At 35.6% G+C, this 16,318-nt stretch overlaps 1 protein-coding gene across 3 annotated transcripts in view; it reads right to left on the bottom strand.

Annotated features, from left to right (window-relative positions):
- Positions 1-5,436: 5,436 nt before the first annotated feature.
- sh3kbp1 (SH3-domain kinase binding protein 1) overlaps positions 5,437-16,318 on the bottom strand; it is a 64,071-nt gene continuing 53,189 nt past the window's right edge. Inside the window, exons 7-18 of one of the 3 annotated variants that reach the window (XM_016274236.1) lie at positions 15,761-15,836; positions 15,542-15,636; positions 15,175-15,276; positions 14,778-14,829; positions 12,591-12,662; positions 12,153-12,312; positions 11,007-11,080; positions 10,655-10,764; positions 8,967-9,116; positions 7,717-7,937; positions 7,506-7,569; positions 5,437-6,185 (exon numbers count right to left, since the gene is read on the bottom strand). In XM_016274236.1, the coding sequence (XP_016129722.1) occupies positions 6,147-6,185; positions 7,506-7,569; positions 7,717-7,937; positions 8,967-9,116; positions 10,655-10,764; positions 11,007-11,080; positions 12,153-12,312; positions 12,591-12,662; positions 14,778-14,829; positions 15,175-15,276; positions 15,542-15,636; positions 15,761-15,836 (1,215 nt within the window). In that variant the 3' untranslated portion in view covers positions 5,437-6,146. The remainder of the gene's footprint in view (positions 6,186-7,505; positions 7,570-7,716; positions 7,938-8,966; positions 9,117-10,654; positions 10,765-11,006; positions 11,081-12,152; positions 12,313-12,590; positions 12,663-14,777; positions 14,830-15,174; positions 15,277-15,541; positions 15,637-15,760; positions 15,837-16,318) is intronic. The other 2 variants (XM_016274237.1, XM_016274238.1) reach the window with 2 other exon arrangements.

Below are 16,318 nucleotides of genomic sequence, written 5' to 3'. Positions count from 1 at the left end.
AGGAACGGCTCGCTGTGGTTACTGCATTTACAGTCAGGGGCGTCATGCATTCATTATTTTTGAGGGGTGTGACACACAACAGCCACAACAGCACTTATTGATTTTTTCCTTTTTATTCGAAACATCTCCAAATGCTTTAACTATATCATTAAATATCTTGATTCTCACCTTTATAGATTATGTTGATGACTCATCTGAACACCTCTGATTGGTCAGTGCATTCCTAAGCTCAACAGCATCGTGTATGATTGGTTAATGCGCAGTGCTGTAAAAACGCGTCTGTATCTGGCTCAGCGCCAGCCAGCGAACGCAGATTTGAATTTAGCAGCTGATGATATGAAGTACTGAACGTTCTAATCACGCAGGTGTGATTGTATTAAATATAGAAAATATTAATGGCTATTTTTTTGTCTTTTGAAAGCTGCATTCAAAATCCACTTGGCTCAGAAATTCACTTTGTATGGGCATGACACCTCTGTGTACAGTCACTATTAAAAATAGTGACTAAAAATAAAACTTGTCCGTGTTGATATGCGCATGGCAAACAGAGCTATGGCAGGTCAAGGACTCCAGCTCCCCAAACTGGCTTAACTTTCTACTGTTATTTTTCTTTCGTTTCAGATCGGGCCTGTTTCATAAAACAAGTTTACCAAATAAGCCAGGCTTATTTCAGTTAGTCTGAGGTATTTAGAACCAAATCAGCTGACTGTAAGTCAGACTAACTGAAATAAACCTGGCTTATTTGGTAAATTTGTTTTATGAAACATGCCCCATATAATAATAGTGAAACTGGACTAGCCTAGTACACAAAATACCTAGCGAGATTTTGTGGAAACTTTTCACACCCTCTAACAATGTGCATAGGCTACATTCCAAAGACCTTTGTCTTTTTTTTTTTTAACTTATCATTTCCAGCACACTTAAAATGTTTTCATACTTTTTGGATTATTTTTACATAACTGAAAATTACGCACACTAAAATAGCCTATATATATCCACAAGTAATATTTACCTTAATTTTCTTTGTTTTTTACACATCACATGTCTGATTTTAATTTTAATTCACACTCTTCAGTGACACTGTTGTCTTGGTAAACAAACACTAACTTTTCAAATTCATTATATGCACAAAATCACAAAATTGTTTGTTGTGGTGGACATGACATCATAACTGAGGGACAGTAGTAACTGCTATAAACATTTCACTCAACAAATATTATGTTTCTTTTTGTTTATTTCACCATTATTATTATAATTATAAAAACAATAATTCACTAACAGCATATGCTGTTCTGTGTCAGCTGCGTCACACGGATACAGTGTTTTCGTTCAGATCAAATCACAACAATGTAGGAAACAGATCCGGCGTGACGCAGCTGACACAGAACAGCATACGCTGTTTACGTCCTGCGGATATTCTCCAAAATGGCACCAGGGTGATGCGGAGGAGACGAATTGTTGAATAAAGTCGGGTTTTTTTTCTTCTTTTGCGCACAAAAAGTATTCTCGTAGCTTCGTATAATTGCGGATGAACCACTGATGTCAGATGGATTCTTTAACAGATCTCCTTGCTACATTTCTGGACTTGGAAACATTTCAGTTGCTGTCTATGCAGTGTCAGACAGCTCTCAGATTCCATCAAAAATATCTTAATTTGTGTTCCGAAGATGAACGAAGGTCATACGGGTTTGAAACAACATGAGGGTGAGTAATTAATGACAGAATTTTCATTTTTGGGTGAACTAACCCTTTAATGAAAAGTCTATAACATACTTTGGTTAAAATTTGTCAATGGTAGTGTAAAACAACACCCTTTCTATTATATCAAAAACAGCTCTGTTCACAGCAAGCTGTTTCAGTGCATGTTTCTTTAAATGCTAATGAGCTCTGCTCACCCCTCCCCTCTCTTCCATAGGGTGATTAGCCCTTCTCATTAGACTGTTTACTTTAGCGCATTTAGCCACAAAACTAGCCAACTAGCACATTATTAGGAAAGGCGATTTGCAAAGATTCATAAAATAACCTTATACTCACTTCTTCTGTAGGTGAGGCTGGATCAAAAATGATTCAAAAACAAAGGCAATCCACTGTGTCTTCAGCGGCTCAGACGTCGGGAGTAAATGACGACTGCTATGTTCATACATCCAACAACAAAGCACCTCAATCACTTAGGAGCCTTTTTTACATTTACATTTAGTCATTTTGCAGATGCTTTTGTCCAAAGCGACTTACAATTGGACAATACATAAAGCGATTCTTCTTAAAGAGGCAGACAGACACAGGAAGTGCTCATAATACCAAGTTTCAGGCATTTGTTCAAATAAGTACAAGCTAGAAAGGGAAGGAATAAATTAAGTAAAAGACAAAGTTTTTTTTTAAGTTTAGGATGAAGTCAAGTAGCTTCGAAAGAGATGAGTTTTCAGCTGTCGCTTGAAAATGGTCAGGGATTCAGCATTCAGGATAGGGGTGGGAAGATCGTTCCACCAGCCAGGAGTGGTGAACGAGAATGTTCTGGAAAGTGATTTTGAGCCTCTCTGTGATGGCACCACGAGGCATTGCTCACTAGACTTCTGGAGGGGTTGTAGATTCGTAGTAGTGAGTGGAAGTAGGCAGGTGCTGAGCCTGTGGCTGTTCTATATACAAGCATTAATGTCTTGAACTTGATGCGAGCCGCAACCGGTAGCCAGTGCAAGGAGATAAAGAGAGGTGTAACATGGGTTCTTTTGGGCTCGTTGATGACCAGTCGTGCCGCTGCATTCTGAATACTTTGTAAAGATTTGATTGTGCTTGATGGAAGTCCAGCCAGAAGAGCATTGCAGTAGTGCAGCCTAGAAATGACAAGGGCCTGGACAAGAAGTTTTGCAGCATGCTCCGTTAGAAAGGGCCTGATTTTTTCTGATGTTGTGCAATGCAAACCTGCTAGATCGAGCAGTCTTTGCAATGTGGTCTTTGAAGGTCAGCTGGTCATCAAAGATTACACCAAGATTTCTGACCGAAGTTGAGGGGGTAATTGTAGAAGAACCTAGCTGGATGGTGAAATCATGCTGTAGAGTTGGAGTGGCAAGGAAGACAAGAAGCTCAGTCTTTGCCAGGTTGAGCTGTAGGTGATGTTCTTTCATCCAAGCTGAGATGTCCTCCAGGCAGCCTGAGATCCGTACAGCTACCGTTGGATCATCTGGTTGAAATGAGAGATAGAGCTGTGTGTCATCAGCATAGCAATGATAGGAGAAGCCATGTGCCTGTATGATGGGACCCAGTGATGTAGTGTATATGGAGAAGAGGAGGGGTCCAAGAACTGATCCCTGAGGAACCCCAGTGACCAGTTGATGTGCTTTGGATACCTTCCCTCCCCAGGCCACCCTGAAAGACCTACCAGTGAGATAGGAGCCTTTCTTGTCTACTCCTGCTCTGGCGTCAAAACAATGGCGGACTGGTGACAGCTCACTCAGGGCGGGTCGAAGGTAAAACGCTAGTGTCAATCAACAATTGTGAGAGGGGCCTGGGTCTGTGTGACGTCACATAGCCAAGAAACTGAGAACGGCTTGATTTGAGAAAAGGGTTATTATTTATAGGGATTAATAAAAAACACTTGGCACTTGGAGTGGATTTTTATCATTATAGGGTGGGTGTGTACAAACACTACCAACACACATTTATGTTCAAACATGTAAAAGTGAATTTTGCATCCGATGACCCCTTTAAGTTTTAATTTGCTCCACAAATGTCAAGCATATCAAACACATTCAGTGGATTAAAAAAAAAATTCATTATTTTTAAAAAAAGATGGGGTCATACCATTTGACCACTAACTAACTTTGCCAGATACTACTACTACAAAATACATTTACACATTTTTCTAATTTGTCTTTTGTTCTTTATTAAGGTAAAAAATAATGGTAAGTTTTAATATAATTTATCATCTATTTCAGTTGTTCATGGACAAGGCAGGCAACATATATGAGATCATTTGAATAATACATCCCGTAACTCACGCAAATTACAAAAATATATATTAATTACAACACAGGATTTGTTTCTTCAGACATGCGGTCGACATACTGGCGTCACAGACTGAAATGACTTGATGAAACTGGTTTCTCAGTGCTCAGCTCCTGTGTGGTGTAATGCTAACTATTACAAGTAGTACTTCCTCAAACTTGTCTTGCAGACAAAAGTGTTTAAAGGGTTTAGGATGATACATCTTTTGTGTTTGAATAAAATATGCATGTTTCCAATTATTCTGTCTGCAAATGTATTAATATTTTAACTTTTTACAATGATTCACCCAATTTACACTCACATCTAAGGTGGGTTCACATCTAAGGTTTTACCTTATCAGAGCACTCAGAGGCTCTGATCTTCATTTCTGCATGGGCATCATTAGTGATGTGACCGTCCTTGGAGACCCAGGCATCTGCAGGCCTCACTGGACAGCACCCAGGAGACCTGATCCTCAATTACCAAATCAAATACCATAAAGAGCAGCAGATGCCTATGGAATGATATCAGTGAATGTCTTAAATGTGTTTGAGAGAGAGAGAGAGGGGGGTCCATATGCACACTAGCTGCTGACTGTGTACTTGTGAGGGCGGATTGAATGTTTGTGTGTATCTGAGCTGCTTGAGGTTTGTGATCTTACCCTCTAGGAGTTGAACTTAAAATAACCTTCATCTCATAAAACATCTCACATATACATGCCCTTTAAAATGTTACATAACAGTAACCCCTAATCAAACACATTTCTAGGAATTTAAAATCTGTCCACAGATCAGGTGTTGATTGAATGGAGGCTTCTGATATGTTCTGGAAAGGGAAATTATCTTTCTATTAATGTTATTCTCATTTCAGACGGTCAGTAAGGACGGATTTCACAAATATGAAGAGTCCATCCAAAAAAATAAAAAATAAAACATGAAAGTGAGCTTGTTATTTGTAAACATAAGTTTTCAAATATATTCAATGCATTAAAAATAATGTTTAAATGTGGGGTAATAATAATGATGTCATAATAATAATACTTATTCTTATTATTAAGATTACTACTATTGCAACATAATTTAAAGACATGTGAGTGCTTATTTTATATACATATATATATATATATACACACATACACAGACATTTATAAATTGTTTTTTAATCTCTATCTGTCTCTCTCTCTCTATATATATATATTGAATTAGGGTAATATTATTAATTCTATAAGTCTATAAACTAAAGACTGTTATTTTCTTACATAATTGCTTAAATGTATTCAATTCATTTATTAAAAATACATTTTTAAAGTTCGGAGTACTGAACAAGTAATAATAATAATAATAATAATAATAATAATTGAACACACTTTGTGTGTGTGTATATGAATGACATCAAATAGGTTAATAAGCATCTAGAATAAACAAAGAAACATTGCAAGAATTTTTGATATCTTTTTTAATAAAATCTTCACACATAATTGCATTTAGTACATTATAAAATAAAAGAATATATAGAAGATTTCAAAGAAATAACTGAGTCAAGAAAACAAAACAAAACATGAGTTTTCTCATTGTCATCACCAACGTAAAAGAAATAGGAAAGACAGAAGAGTTTGGAAAGCTCCAAATAAACAAGGCCTCAATGTGGGGTTGCTGTGGAAATCGCAAAGGGTGTGAAATTAAATGCACCTTTGCATTTAAAGAAAATAACTGAAGGCCTCCAAGTCAAAAGAAAAGAACTTAAGGTGAACAGGTTTTAAGTAAAACGCACTGGTTTCTCCTTCATTTGTTGTGTTCTCTGACTAGCGTTCAGATGCAGTACCAGAGAGGTTGATGATGGGGTAACTGTGTCACAGTTGTGCAGGAGACCAGCTAATCCCCATGTCGACCGCTATCACCTGTCTCCAGGTGTGGGTCATCATCACCCTTTAATCACATGACCCACAGTAAGGCCACACCCGGGCAACGGGTCTGTGAGTCAGCGGCCAGTCTGAGCATAGCACGCAAAAAAAGCTTCTTAAAAAACGAAAGCAGAAAGAGTACAAATGAATGGGGGGTAAACAGTTGTTTTCTTTATGCAATTGTTCTGATAATTGTTGTTCTTTTTTTGGCACAATCTAATTGGACTGTGGTGTGGAACCTCAGCCTGACCCTTCATCTTGCTTGAGTTCATTTGGACAGGGATTTCTTAATCTGCTCCACTTCCATCTATAAAACAGAGCATAAAACAAAGACACGGCCTGTTAAACACAGTCACGGGAAATAGAAATGAAATAAAACATACTTAACATTATATATCAGCAAGATTGTTTAATGTTCGAGAATCAAGAGACCAAGGGCCAGATTTACTAACAGCTTGCATCAGCGCAAACCGTCTTTTGGCGTTAAAATAGAACTGTCAGGATTTACTAAAGATGCACAGTGAAGAATTAGCGCTGAAAAGGCGTGGACAGTTATTTTTGCGCCTGAACTGGTTGAATATGCATTTGTGGGAGTGTCCCTTTCAGTTGCAAAATTTATGGGAGGAGAGTATTTAAACGCAACACAATTTACTAACGTTTCAAATTACTTGTATTTGGGCCATTATTTAACGCCCCAAAAAGCACGTCTTAAACTATTTTGTGAGCATCGGCTCTGCTTTTTGCGACTACGCTAATTTGGTCGATATGTAAATGAGACTCTGCGTCTGTGTTCTTTAATTTGCACATTGTCAGTAAATCACCTGCAGAAATTTCCATGCCCATTGACGCTGTTTTGGAATTGCGCTCTTGCGCTAATTTGCCCTGTTTAGTAAATCTGGCACCAAGGCTACATTTATTTGATCAAATAATACAGTAAAATCAGTAATATTATGAAATATTACTACATTTTAAAATAACTGTTTTCTATTTGAATATATTTTAAAATGTCATTTATTTCTGTGATAGCAAAGCTGAATTTCCAGCATCATTACTCCAGTCTTCAGTGTCACATGATCCTTCAGAAATCAGTCTAATATGCTGATTTACTGCTCAAGAAACATTTAATATTAACAATATTTAAAAAACGCTGCATAATATTTTTGTGAAAACCGTGTTTTTTCAGGATTATGTAATGAAGACTGAGCATTTATTTGAATAATTCAGTGTAAAAAAAAGGTTTTATACTTGAAATGTAACTTTACTGAAAGTACTCCAATCTTTTGAATTTTAAAAAAAAATATTAACAAAATTGCTGAATTTAAATTACATGCATTACTTACTCAAAATTTTGTAAAATATTCAAAAATAGAAAATACAGTTGTTAGTCAGTTCAGCATATCTCAATATCTTAATATGAACGAATTACTTAATTAAATAATAACATTAAAATTATAAATAAAATATTAAATGTCAAAATTAATAATGATATTTATAATAATACCTTTTTTTAAATAATAATAATAATAGCAACAACACATATTTGGCTGGTTAAATTTGTTTTAATTACTATAAAAAGGTGTTGCACCTGGTTAGAGCTACGTTTATGACAAGTATAATGCCTCCTTACCTGCAGTGATATGCGAATCCTCTTCTCCTCATCCAGTTCTCTCACCAGCTGTTTGATTTCTTGTCTGAGAAAACAAATTTGAGAATTAACACACATTTCACAGGCATCAATCAATCAACTCGTTCTTCCCACATCTAATTTCCTTCTAAACTTCCCTCCACTTCTACTTCACTCTGTCTTTCATCTAACCCCCCGTCCCGTCAGTTCATACTTGTGCTGGCTCTTCATGAGCTCCACAGTTCCTTTCAGGTCTCGTAATTGTGCTCTGAGCTCCTCCAGCGTTGTGGCACCCTGTTCGTTCTTCACTCGGATGTCAACAGAAGGGGAATGGGGCCGCAGACCAGCGCTGCCCTGGTGGAGAGAAGCCCCTCCGGACCCAGAAGATGATGGAGGGGCACTGGGCTTAGGGGGCAAAGATGATTTTTCAGGAACCTGTGGAAAACCCCCATGAGATATCAGAACAAGAACATATCCAATCACATTTATTCTGTTTATCTTCCATTTCAGGCCGTTCCACAGGGCCTCAGTCTCTGTGGTTGTGTGTGTGTATATACAGTATAGTGGCACCATTAAGTATTTGCACACTTAAAGGGATAGTTCACTCAAAAATTAAAACTCATAAACATTATTTACTCATCCTCGCATCACTCCAAATCTGATTGACATTCTGTGTACTGTGAAATACAAAAGAATATAATTTTGAAGAACTGCTGTGCATTGAAAGTCAATGGGGTCCAAAACAACACAGAGTGTAGCAGGGATTATATATTTGTTTTATAATCCATAATTATGTCCCCACTGGATGCAACGAATGCCTCGTTTATAATGGGTTTTCATGTTTTTGAATCATCGCTCCGGCCTGACAGGGCATCATTACAGTATGGTGAGGGGCGTAACATTTCCGTCTCACGCTTGAGGTATTCGGCCAATCACAACGCCCTGGATAGCTGGCCAATCACAGCACACCTCGCTTTTCAGACCGATGAGCTTTGTAAAAATCGACGCGTTTCAGAAAGGCGGGGTATAGAGGAGAAACAATAATGTACAGTATGTGGAAAATAATGTGTTTTTTGAACCTTAAACCACATAAACACATTTCATTACACCAAATACACAAAATAATGTTCTTTTTAGCAACATCATATGACCCCTTTAACTATTCTAACTCAAGCTTTCAGAAGAAAGAATGTCATACAAGTTTGGAATGACACGAGGTTGAGTAAAACATGACAGAATTTTTATTTTTAGGTGAACTATCCTTTTAAGACACACTTAAAATATAAGAACACCAAATATATATTTAAAAATAAAGTGTGACTTAAGTATCCAAAAGTAATACTTTTTTGTGTCACTGTACATACAATGTTTGACTAGGGCGCTCCCTTGTGGTAGGACAGGGATGTGCATGCAAAAGGAGGGGAGGGTGTTGGGGTGGGGTGACTGGGAGGGGGCGGGGCTTACTGTTATGACTGGCACTGCCTTGGGCATCTTCTTGGAGTTGTCAAGACTTTTGGGAGTGAATGAGTCCTGCTCCTCCTTTCCCATCTCCTTGTCTCTCCTCTCCTCCTCTGGAGATGGGGAGTCCAGGAGGTCAGGACTAGAGAGAGAGGACTAAGGAGGAGAGAGATTTTTAAATGATCGTGACCAGATAACCCACAGACAGGCGAAGCAGGGCAAGCCCATGTGACATTCACACATAGCAAATAGCACAATCATATCTGACGGATTTACGTTGAACACCTGAAGGGTCACAAATTTATGAGACCTCGTCAGCTGATTGCATCTGATAGGTGTGAAAACAACCAAATGTGATTGACTTGACACATTAATTGGTTAAAAATAATAACAAACAAGCATGTTTATGTTGTGTGGTAGGGTTATTATACAGAAGTCAACATTTGAAGTGGATCAAAAAAGTTAAAAATAGCAAGAACGGCTATTGTTTTGGTTTTAGGACAACTTCGATGAAAGGTTTTGATTCACTTCAAATGTTGACTACTATATTTAACTAAAACTAAAACTAAGATTTTTTCAATCTTAAAAAAAAAAAAAAAACTGTTGCCAAAGCAATGTTTCTTATTTTCATTTAGTTTAACTTGATGTACTAAAATAAAAATGAATAAATATTAATTAATATTTAAAAGAAATTAATAAATATATAATACATATGTCTATTTTTAATAGGGCTGCACCCTAATAGTTGACAAGAAGAGGCTTGGTCGACCAAAATTGTATTAGTCGCAGAAAAAAAAATTCCACAGAATGTGACGAAGTCATGCAGTCAGTGACGGACAGATCGTTAACGGTTGGTGTTTGTGGTGATACAGTACATCGGGCAGGACATCCAAACGCTCACCTATCATTCATCAACCTCAAATATGGCTTTTCATCTGAAAGATGTATGTAGTAGCAACTTTACATGACTGCTCAATCTAATGTAAACCTAGAAAAATGTGCGCTATCGAGGTGCTGGTGCGCTCACTTGCTCTTAAAATACTCCCTCATTTTTGGTCATACAGATAAAAGTAATACATCCTTTGAATCTGTAAAGACTCTACGTTTATTTGTGTGCTTTTGTAAAATAATTAAAGCAAACAGGATGCACTTTCAGCAGTCTCGGTCTGAATCTTTTTATAGCTGAACTTGAGCGTGCCAAAAATAGTAAACCAAAACTCTGTATTTAGGCGTCCATTACCACGGAGAAGATGAGTCAGTGTCGCCAAATTAATCTCTTAAGCCAAAAACAAAGAAAGCAGTAGTTTATCAATAAATTATTAAAATGTTAATGCAGACTCCTTGCTGTTTTTCCGAGACACATTCATTATTATTGTATCTGCTGGTGCGCTGTGGCAAGCTTTATGTGTGCGCTTGAGTGCTTATTAGGCTATGTAGGCAATTAAAGGCTCATTATTATGATTTATATGGTTTATTAATAAACATCCAACTAATAGTCAACTAATAATTAAAATGAATGGCTACTAGTCAACCAGAAAAATCTTTAGTGGAGGGCAGCCCCAATTTTTAATATAGACATTAAAAAAACTAATAAACATTGCAAAAATAACAAAATTGTTAAATCTTCCCCAAAAAATTTATAAAATAAATTAAAATATAATAAAATAAAATAAAATAGTATCTGGTGTACTCACAGACGTGAAGATCTGCGATCGTGGCCGTCGGTCCATTACACGGGGCCGTGATGCGGTCGGGTGGTTCAGCTTCTCTGTGGATGAGACGATGGTGTCGAAGTCTTCTACATCTTCAGCCGAGCATCACACAATCACAAACATAAACACACATGACCACATATATATCACATGCATATGAATCACGAACACAGGAAAAAACGACAGACTGTAATCGCACATCTCCAGAATGGAAGTGAATGAAGTGAGATGGACAGAGAGCTGTTGTAATTTGATTAGATATAGATTATTAGAAGCCTTATTAGTCATGACAGGGTTATTGTGGATTGAAATGCAGCACTGGACAGGGACTCACCGATATCTACGGATTTGTCTGCAGAGCCTCGGTCAGCTGCCACACCACTGCTGTCAGACTTCGGACTGTCACACCTGTACAAAAGAGATTTAAACCAGAATGAGCTTTATTAAAACATGAAAATGTATTGAGAAATAATGTGATAAGAGATGGAGAGGATTTCTAATATGGAACTGGAAGTCTGATTCATTCATTATAGTGAAAAAATGAATCTACTCAAAATGAAATAATTCACTGATTAATTGGATTCACTGCAAATAAGTTGTTTTGATGGTTCTAAATAAATCAATTGAAAAATTAAATGATTCATTGTTTCACTGCACAGAAGTAATTTGGTTCGGTTCCAAATGAATCCATTTGCTGTACAGATGCTGTTCGGATGATTCTAAAGGAATCCATTAAAAAAACTAAATGACTCACTGATTCATTGGAATGACTGCATAGAAGTTGCTTCAATGGTTTTAAATGAATCAGCTGACAAAACAAAATGAGTCACTGAATCATTGGGATTTACTGCACAGATGATGTTTGGATGGTTCTAAATGAATCCATTCCGAAATTAAATTATGTCACTGTTCTGAGATTCAGTCATGTAAAATAGGGTGTCATTTTTATAAATTATTTAGTGTACATTTATCTGTTAAAAGTCTGTTTATCACACTAATTGAGATCAGCTTTTTTGTTCCAGATAAAATCTGTTCTGTATTTATCTATAAAAAATTAATGATATCATCTGATACTTTGATAAGATATCATGATGCATCATGGTTTATTTAATTATGACTTGTGTGTGATTATGTGATCATATTATGAGGTAATTGCTATCTCTGCTATCTCAATTACCCTGCTTTTATTAGACACTTTTAGCTTATGAATAAATGAAGCATGGCTGGAAAATGCACTTTTGAAGAAAAATCACTAGAGGGCAGTATAAAGTTTACAATCACTTGTATCAACCAGAAGTCTCTCACCTCACAAAACATTAAAAAAAAAAGTAATTCACCATTATTATAAATATTTTGTATCTTTTTATAGTTATATATAATGGGCTGAGAATCCTGCTACTTTGAGAATGTGTGTGTTCTGTACATCTGTGTATCTAGTACTGGTGATGCTGATATGTGTTTGTTTGAGTGCGAGACTGACGGTAAATTGGGCACTGCTGGTCTCTCGGGTCTGTCTGGGCGTTTGGGTGGCAGGGATGACGGTCGATTCAATGAGTTGTTGTTCTTCGGGGGGAGAGGCTTCTTTGGGAGGACAACTGGGAGGGACGGCTTTGCAATCTCACCCAGCTTCGACTCCTCACCTACATGTAATCATCATCTTTATTAAAGGGCATAAAAAGTCGTACAAGTTTGTTTACAGGAAACTAAGAGAGGGTTTGTTAAAGCAGAGAGGGAAAATGTTATTCCAACATTTTTTAGTTTACTTCAGAGAAACAAGAAGTCTTTGAAAACACACAAGCAGTAACCCTTTTAGAGAAGGGCAGCACAGAGTTATAGGTTTTGCTGTAGTAGAAGGTCAGAGTCACAGAATTAGAGTTGACCAAAGCAAATTAAAACAGTTGAGAGAGACGTTACCTACCTTTTTCCTCAGCTCTCTGTGGGAGAGATTCAGGCCGCTCTGGTGGAACCTTTTTAGCCTCTGTCTTTTTGTCTGGGGATCAATACACATAATATGAGGGTTCAACGGGGCACAGCTGACTCATTACTTAAGCTTTCAGCTAAAGTGACAGAAACATGTCAAAATGTAGGGTATGAGACCACACTGAACATCTGTAAAACAAACATTATAATATAAAATGAAGAAAAATACTTAAGATTCTGCACTGTTTATAGGCCACTAATGACTTTGTATTTATTATTATTTATTTATTGACCAAGTGGTTCTTAGTACAGATAATCAGATGTTCTTTCAGATATTTTTGGGATAATTTAAAATCATGCTGGAGAATGTAATCATCAGGTTTTAATACTTGAAAAAAGTTTTTTGATACAGCTTGACATATCCACTGTATCCCACAATGCAATACAGTTTAAAAGAGGTTTTAAAAAACTATTATATTATATTACACATTACTTGAAACATGATTATATAATTGTTTTACATGGCTGAGATGGCTGTCAAATCGATTAATTGCGATTAATCGCATCCAAAATAAACGTTTGTTTTTACATAATGTATGTGTATGTACTGTGTGTATGTGTGTGTTTATATATATATATATATATATATATATATATATATATATATATATATATATGAATATATTAGTGCCGTCAAACGATTAATCGCATCTATCTGTGTACTGTGTATATTTAACATGTATAAATAAACACACACACAGTATATATTTTTACAAATATTTACACGTTAAATACATTTATATATTCACATTCTTATATTTTATATAAATATATTTAATATATAAACATAACATATTTTTCTTAAATATATACATGCATGTGTTTGTAATTATATATACATAATATACACAGTACACACATTTATTAGGTAAATAAAAAGTTTTATTTTGTATGCGATTAATCGTTTGACAGAACTAGAATTTACAGCATATTTCTTAGATAAATACACGCACATACCTGCATATATTTATGAAATATATGCAATATATATTTATATATAATAAAAATTATATAAAAATGTATATATATAATGAAATATATATATTTCTTAAATATATACACACACATGTGTGTATTTATATATTTAAATATACACAGTACATACACATATATTATGTGAACACAAACTGTTATTTTGGATGTTATTAATTGCGATTAAACAATTTGACAGCTCTAGTTAGTATGCTACAATTCAACATTTTACTCAAATTATAATGCTGATAATGTAATTTGTGATGGAAACAGAAGTATTTTCATTAGTGGGCTTAGACTTTTGCACCAAATTAAACAATTCAATTGCAAGCATATCACTGAAATTACATAAACACTCAATTATAACAATGTTAACTCGCATACAAACTGATAATGCAAAAACAGTCATACATAAATGTCTAACATTTTTCCATATACCAGTGTTGGAAACAGAACTACTGAGTGATCTCTGCGTTCCATCTTTGTCTCTCAGTCCCATTTCATTGTACGTCAGTACGAAGATTATGTGGGCAGAGTTTCAAAACCTCTGAAGGGAAGCTTTGAAGAACTCTTGTCTATTTATATTTTAAGAGCTTTTTGGGTAATTTGGTTGCACCTACACATATTCACAGAGAATATATTCCAATGATCATTAAACAGACAGCTGATAGATTTGTCTTGTCTAATATATAATAAATTATAAGTGTTCCTGTGGCTCAGTGGTAGAGCATTGCGTTAGCAGCGCAAAAGGTTGTGGGTTCAATTCCCAGGGAACACACATACTGGTAAAAAATGTATAGCCTGAATGCACTGTAAGTCGCTTTGGATAAAAGCGTCTGCTAAATGCTTAAATTAAATTAAATTAAATTATAATATAATATTAATATAAACCATTATTTTAAATTGCAATAATATTTCATTATATTTTTTTCTGTATTTTTGATCAAATAAATGCAACTTTGATGAGCATAAGAGACTTCTTTAAAAACATAAAACATCTTTCTGATCCCAAACTTTTGAACGGTAGTGTACATCACCATATGTAAACAAACCAATCAAATCAAACAGTCAGAGACGGGCATGTAAGCTTACATACTGAGAGGAATTAAAGAAAAAAATGCAGAAAGAAAAGGAAAGAAGAAGAATTTGTTACCTGTGATCTGTTTAGTTGTTGGTGCTGCAGGTGGAGGAGGTTTCTTAGGTCTCTGTAAGCACAGACACAGTTAAAACAAACAGTACACTTATGAAAACACCCACATGCACTCATTAAAAGAAAGTGTTCAACTCATACTAAAACACATACAGTTAACCATACACATTTGTCCCATTAAAAACACAATCCCTTCAGGCCAAACAGCACTAAAACATGCTGCTACATCAGGCAAAGGGTGAAGAGGGAGTCAAAGGTACAGGGCAGAGGGGAGCGTGTGTGTATGTTTCACCACAGCTCTGCCTTCACTCAGAGACTGAGGCCCGCTGTCATAAGGATGGCAGCTCCCCGTTGGAAACAGCTGAAGTGGGTCAGTGAGAGACAAACAAGAAGATCTCACCTCTTTTTCTACCTCAGGAATGAATAACTTCACAAAGTTGTCTGGAAACACTCCCTGTTTGCCGTTTAGCTCTCCAAGCCACCAACCAGCATCTGCACACTCCTACACACAGCGAAAACACATTTCATCAGTCTATTTTTGTTCTAAAAAAGCCAGACGTGATGTCAGTAACAATTTGTTCAACCACGTTGAAAGCGTAAATTGCAATTAGAATATATTTGATGTATAGTATACTGTAAAGTTATCTGGAGAGGATTTTTGGATCAATGAGATTTCACTTCTTTCATTAAAAATGAAAATATAATTATTTAACATTTTACTTTGTTTTTTTTTAGTACAATTTTTGAGTTGTAATCACCAAACTCACCTTATTGATAAGCGTAACGATGTCTCCCTCTTTGATTGACAGCTCATCTTCGTTCTGACCTTCGTACGGGAAAATTACTTTGCAAAACTCCTTTGCTGTAATTTGAATTTTCACAATGTCACATCAAGAACCAATTGTCGTATCTGCATACAATTTGACTACATAAACAATTTAAGCATTTAAATAATCCACAGCACAGGTGTGATCTAATCCTTTTACCTTTGGCCTTACTCTCAGGCTCCGCCTTCATGGTTTCCTGGGCAACAGCTGGAGCGACTTTCTTCACCATTTGAGGCTACAGAGAATCAAATATTATGTAAAACACTACAATGATAATTTATAAGCACTACGGTTCAAAAGTTTAGGGTCAGTAAGGTGAAAAAAACACACAAAAAAAAAACATAAAAAGGTAATATAAAAATTTTTTAAAGTAATATTGCGAAATTTTATTACAATTTAAAATAACTGTTTTCTATGTAATATATTTTAAAATGTTATTTATTCCTTGAATGCAAATCTGAATTTTCAGCATCGTGACTCGTCCACAGTGTCACATGATTCTTCAGAAATCATTGTAATATGCTGATTTGCTACTTAAGAAACATTTTTTATTATTATCAATGCTGAAAACAGTTGTGCTCCTTCATATTTTTATGAATATAATATATTCTTTGGTGAATAGAAATTTTAATAGAGTAGCATTTATTTGAAACAAATATTGAGTAAACTTTTGAACAGTAGTTTAAAAAATATAAATTTATATTAGACATTTCATAC

Source organism: Sinocyclocheilus grahami, unplaced genomic scaffold (assembly GCF_001515645.1).
Source record: "Sinocyclocheilus grahami isolate Dianchi unplaced genomic scaffold, SAMN03320097.WGS_v1.1 scaffold85.1, whole genome shotgun sequence".
NCBI lineage: Eukaryota > Metazoa > Chordata > Actinopteri > Cypriniformes > Cyprinidae > Sinocyclocheilus > Sinocyclocheilus grahami.
Note: the sequence above shows the minus strand (reverse complement) of the source record. Positions and strands in the feature narration are given on the sequence as shown.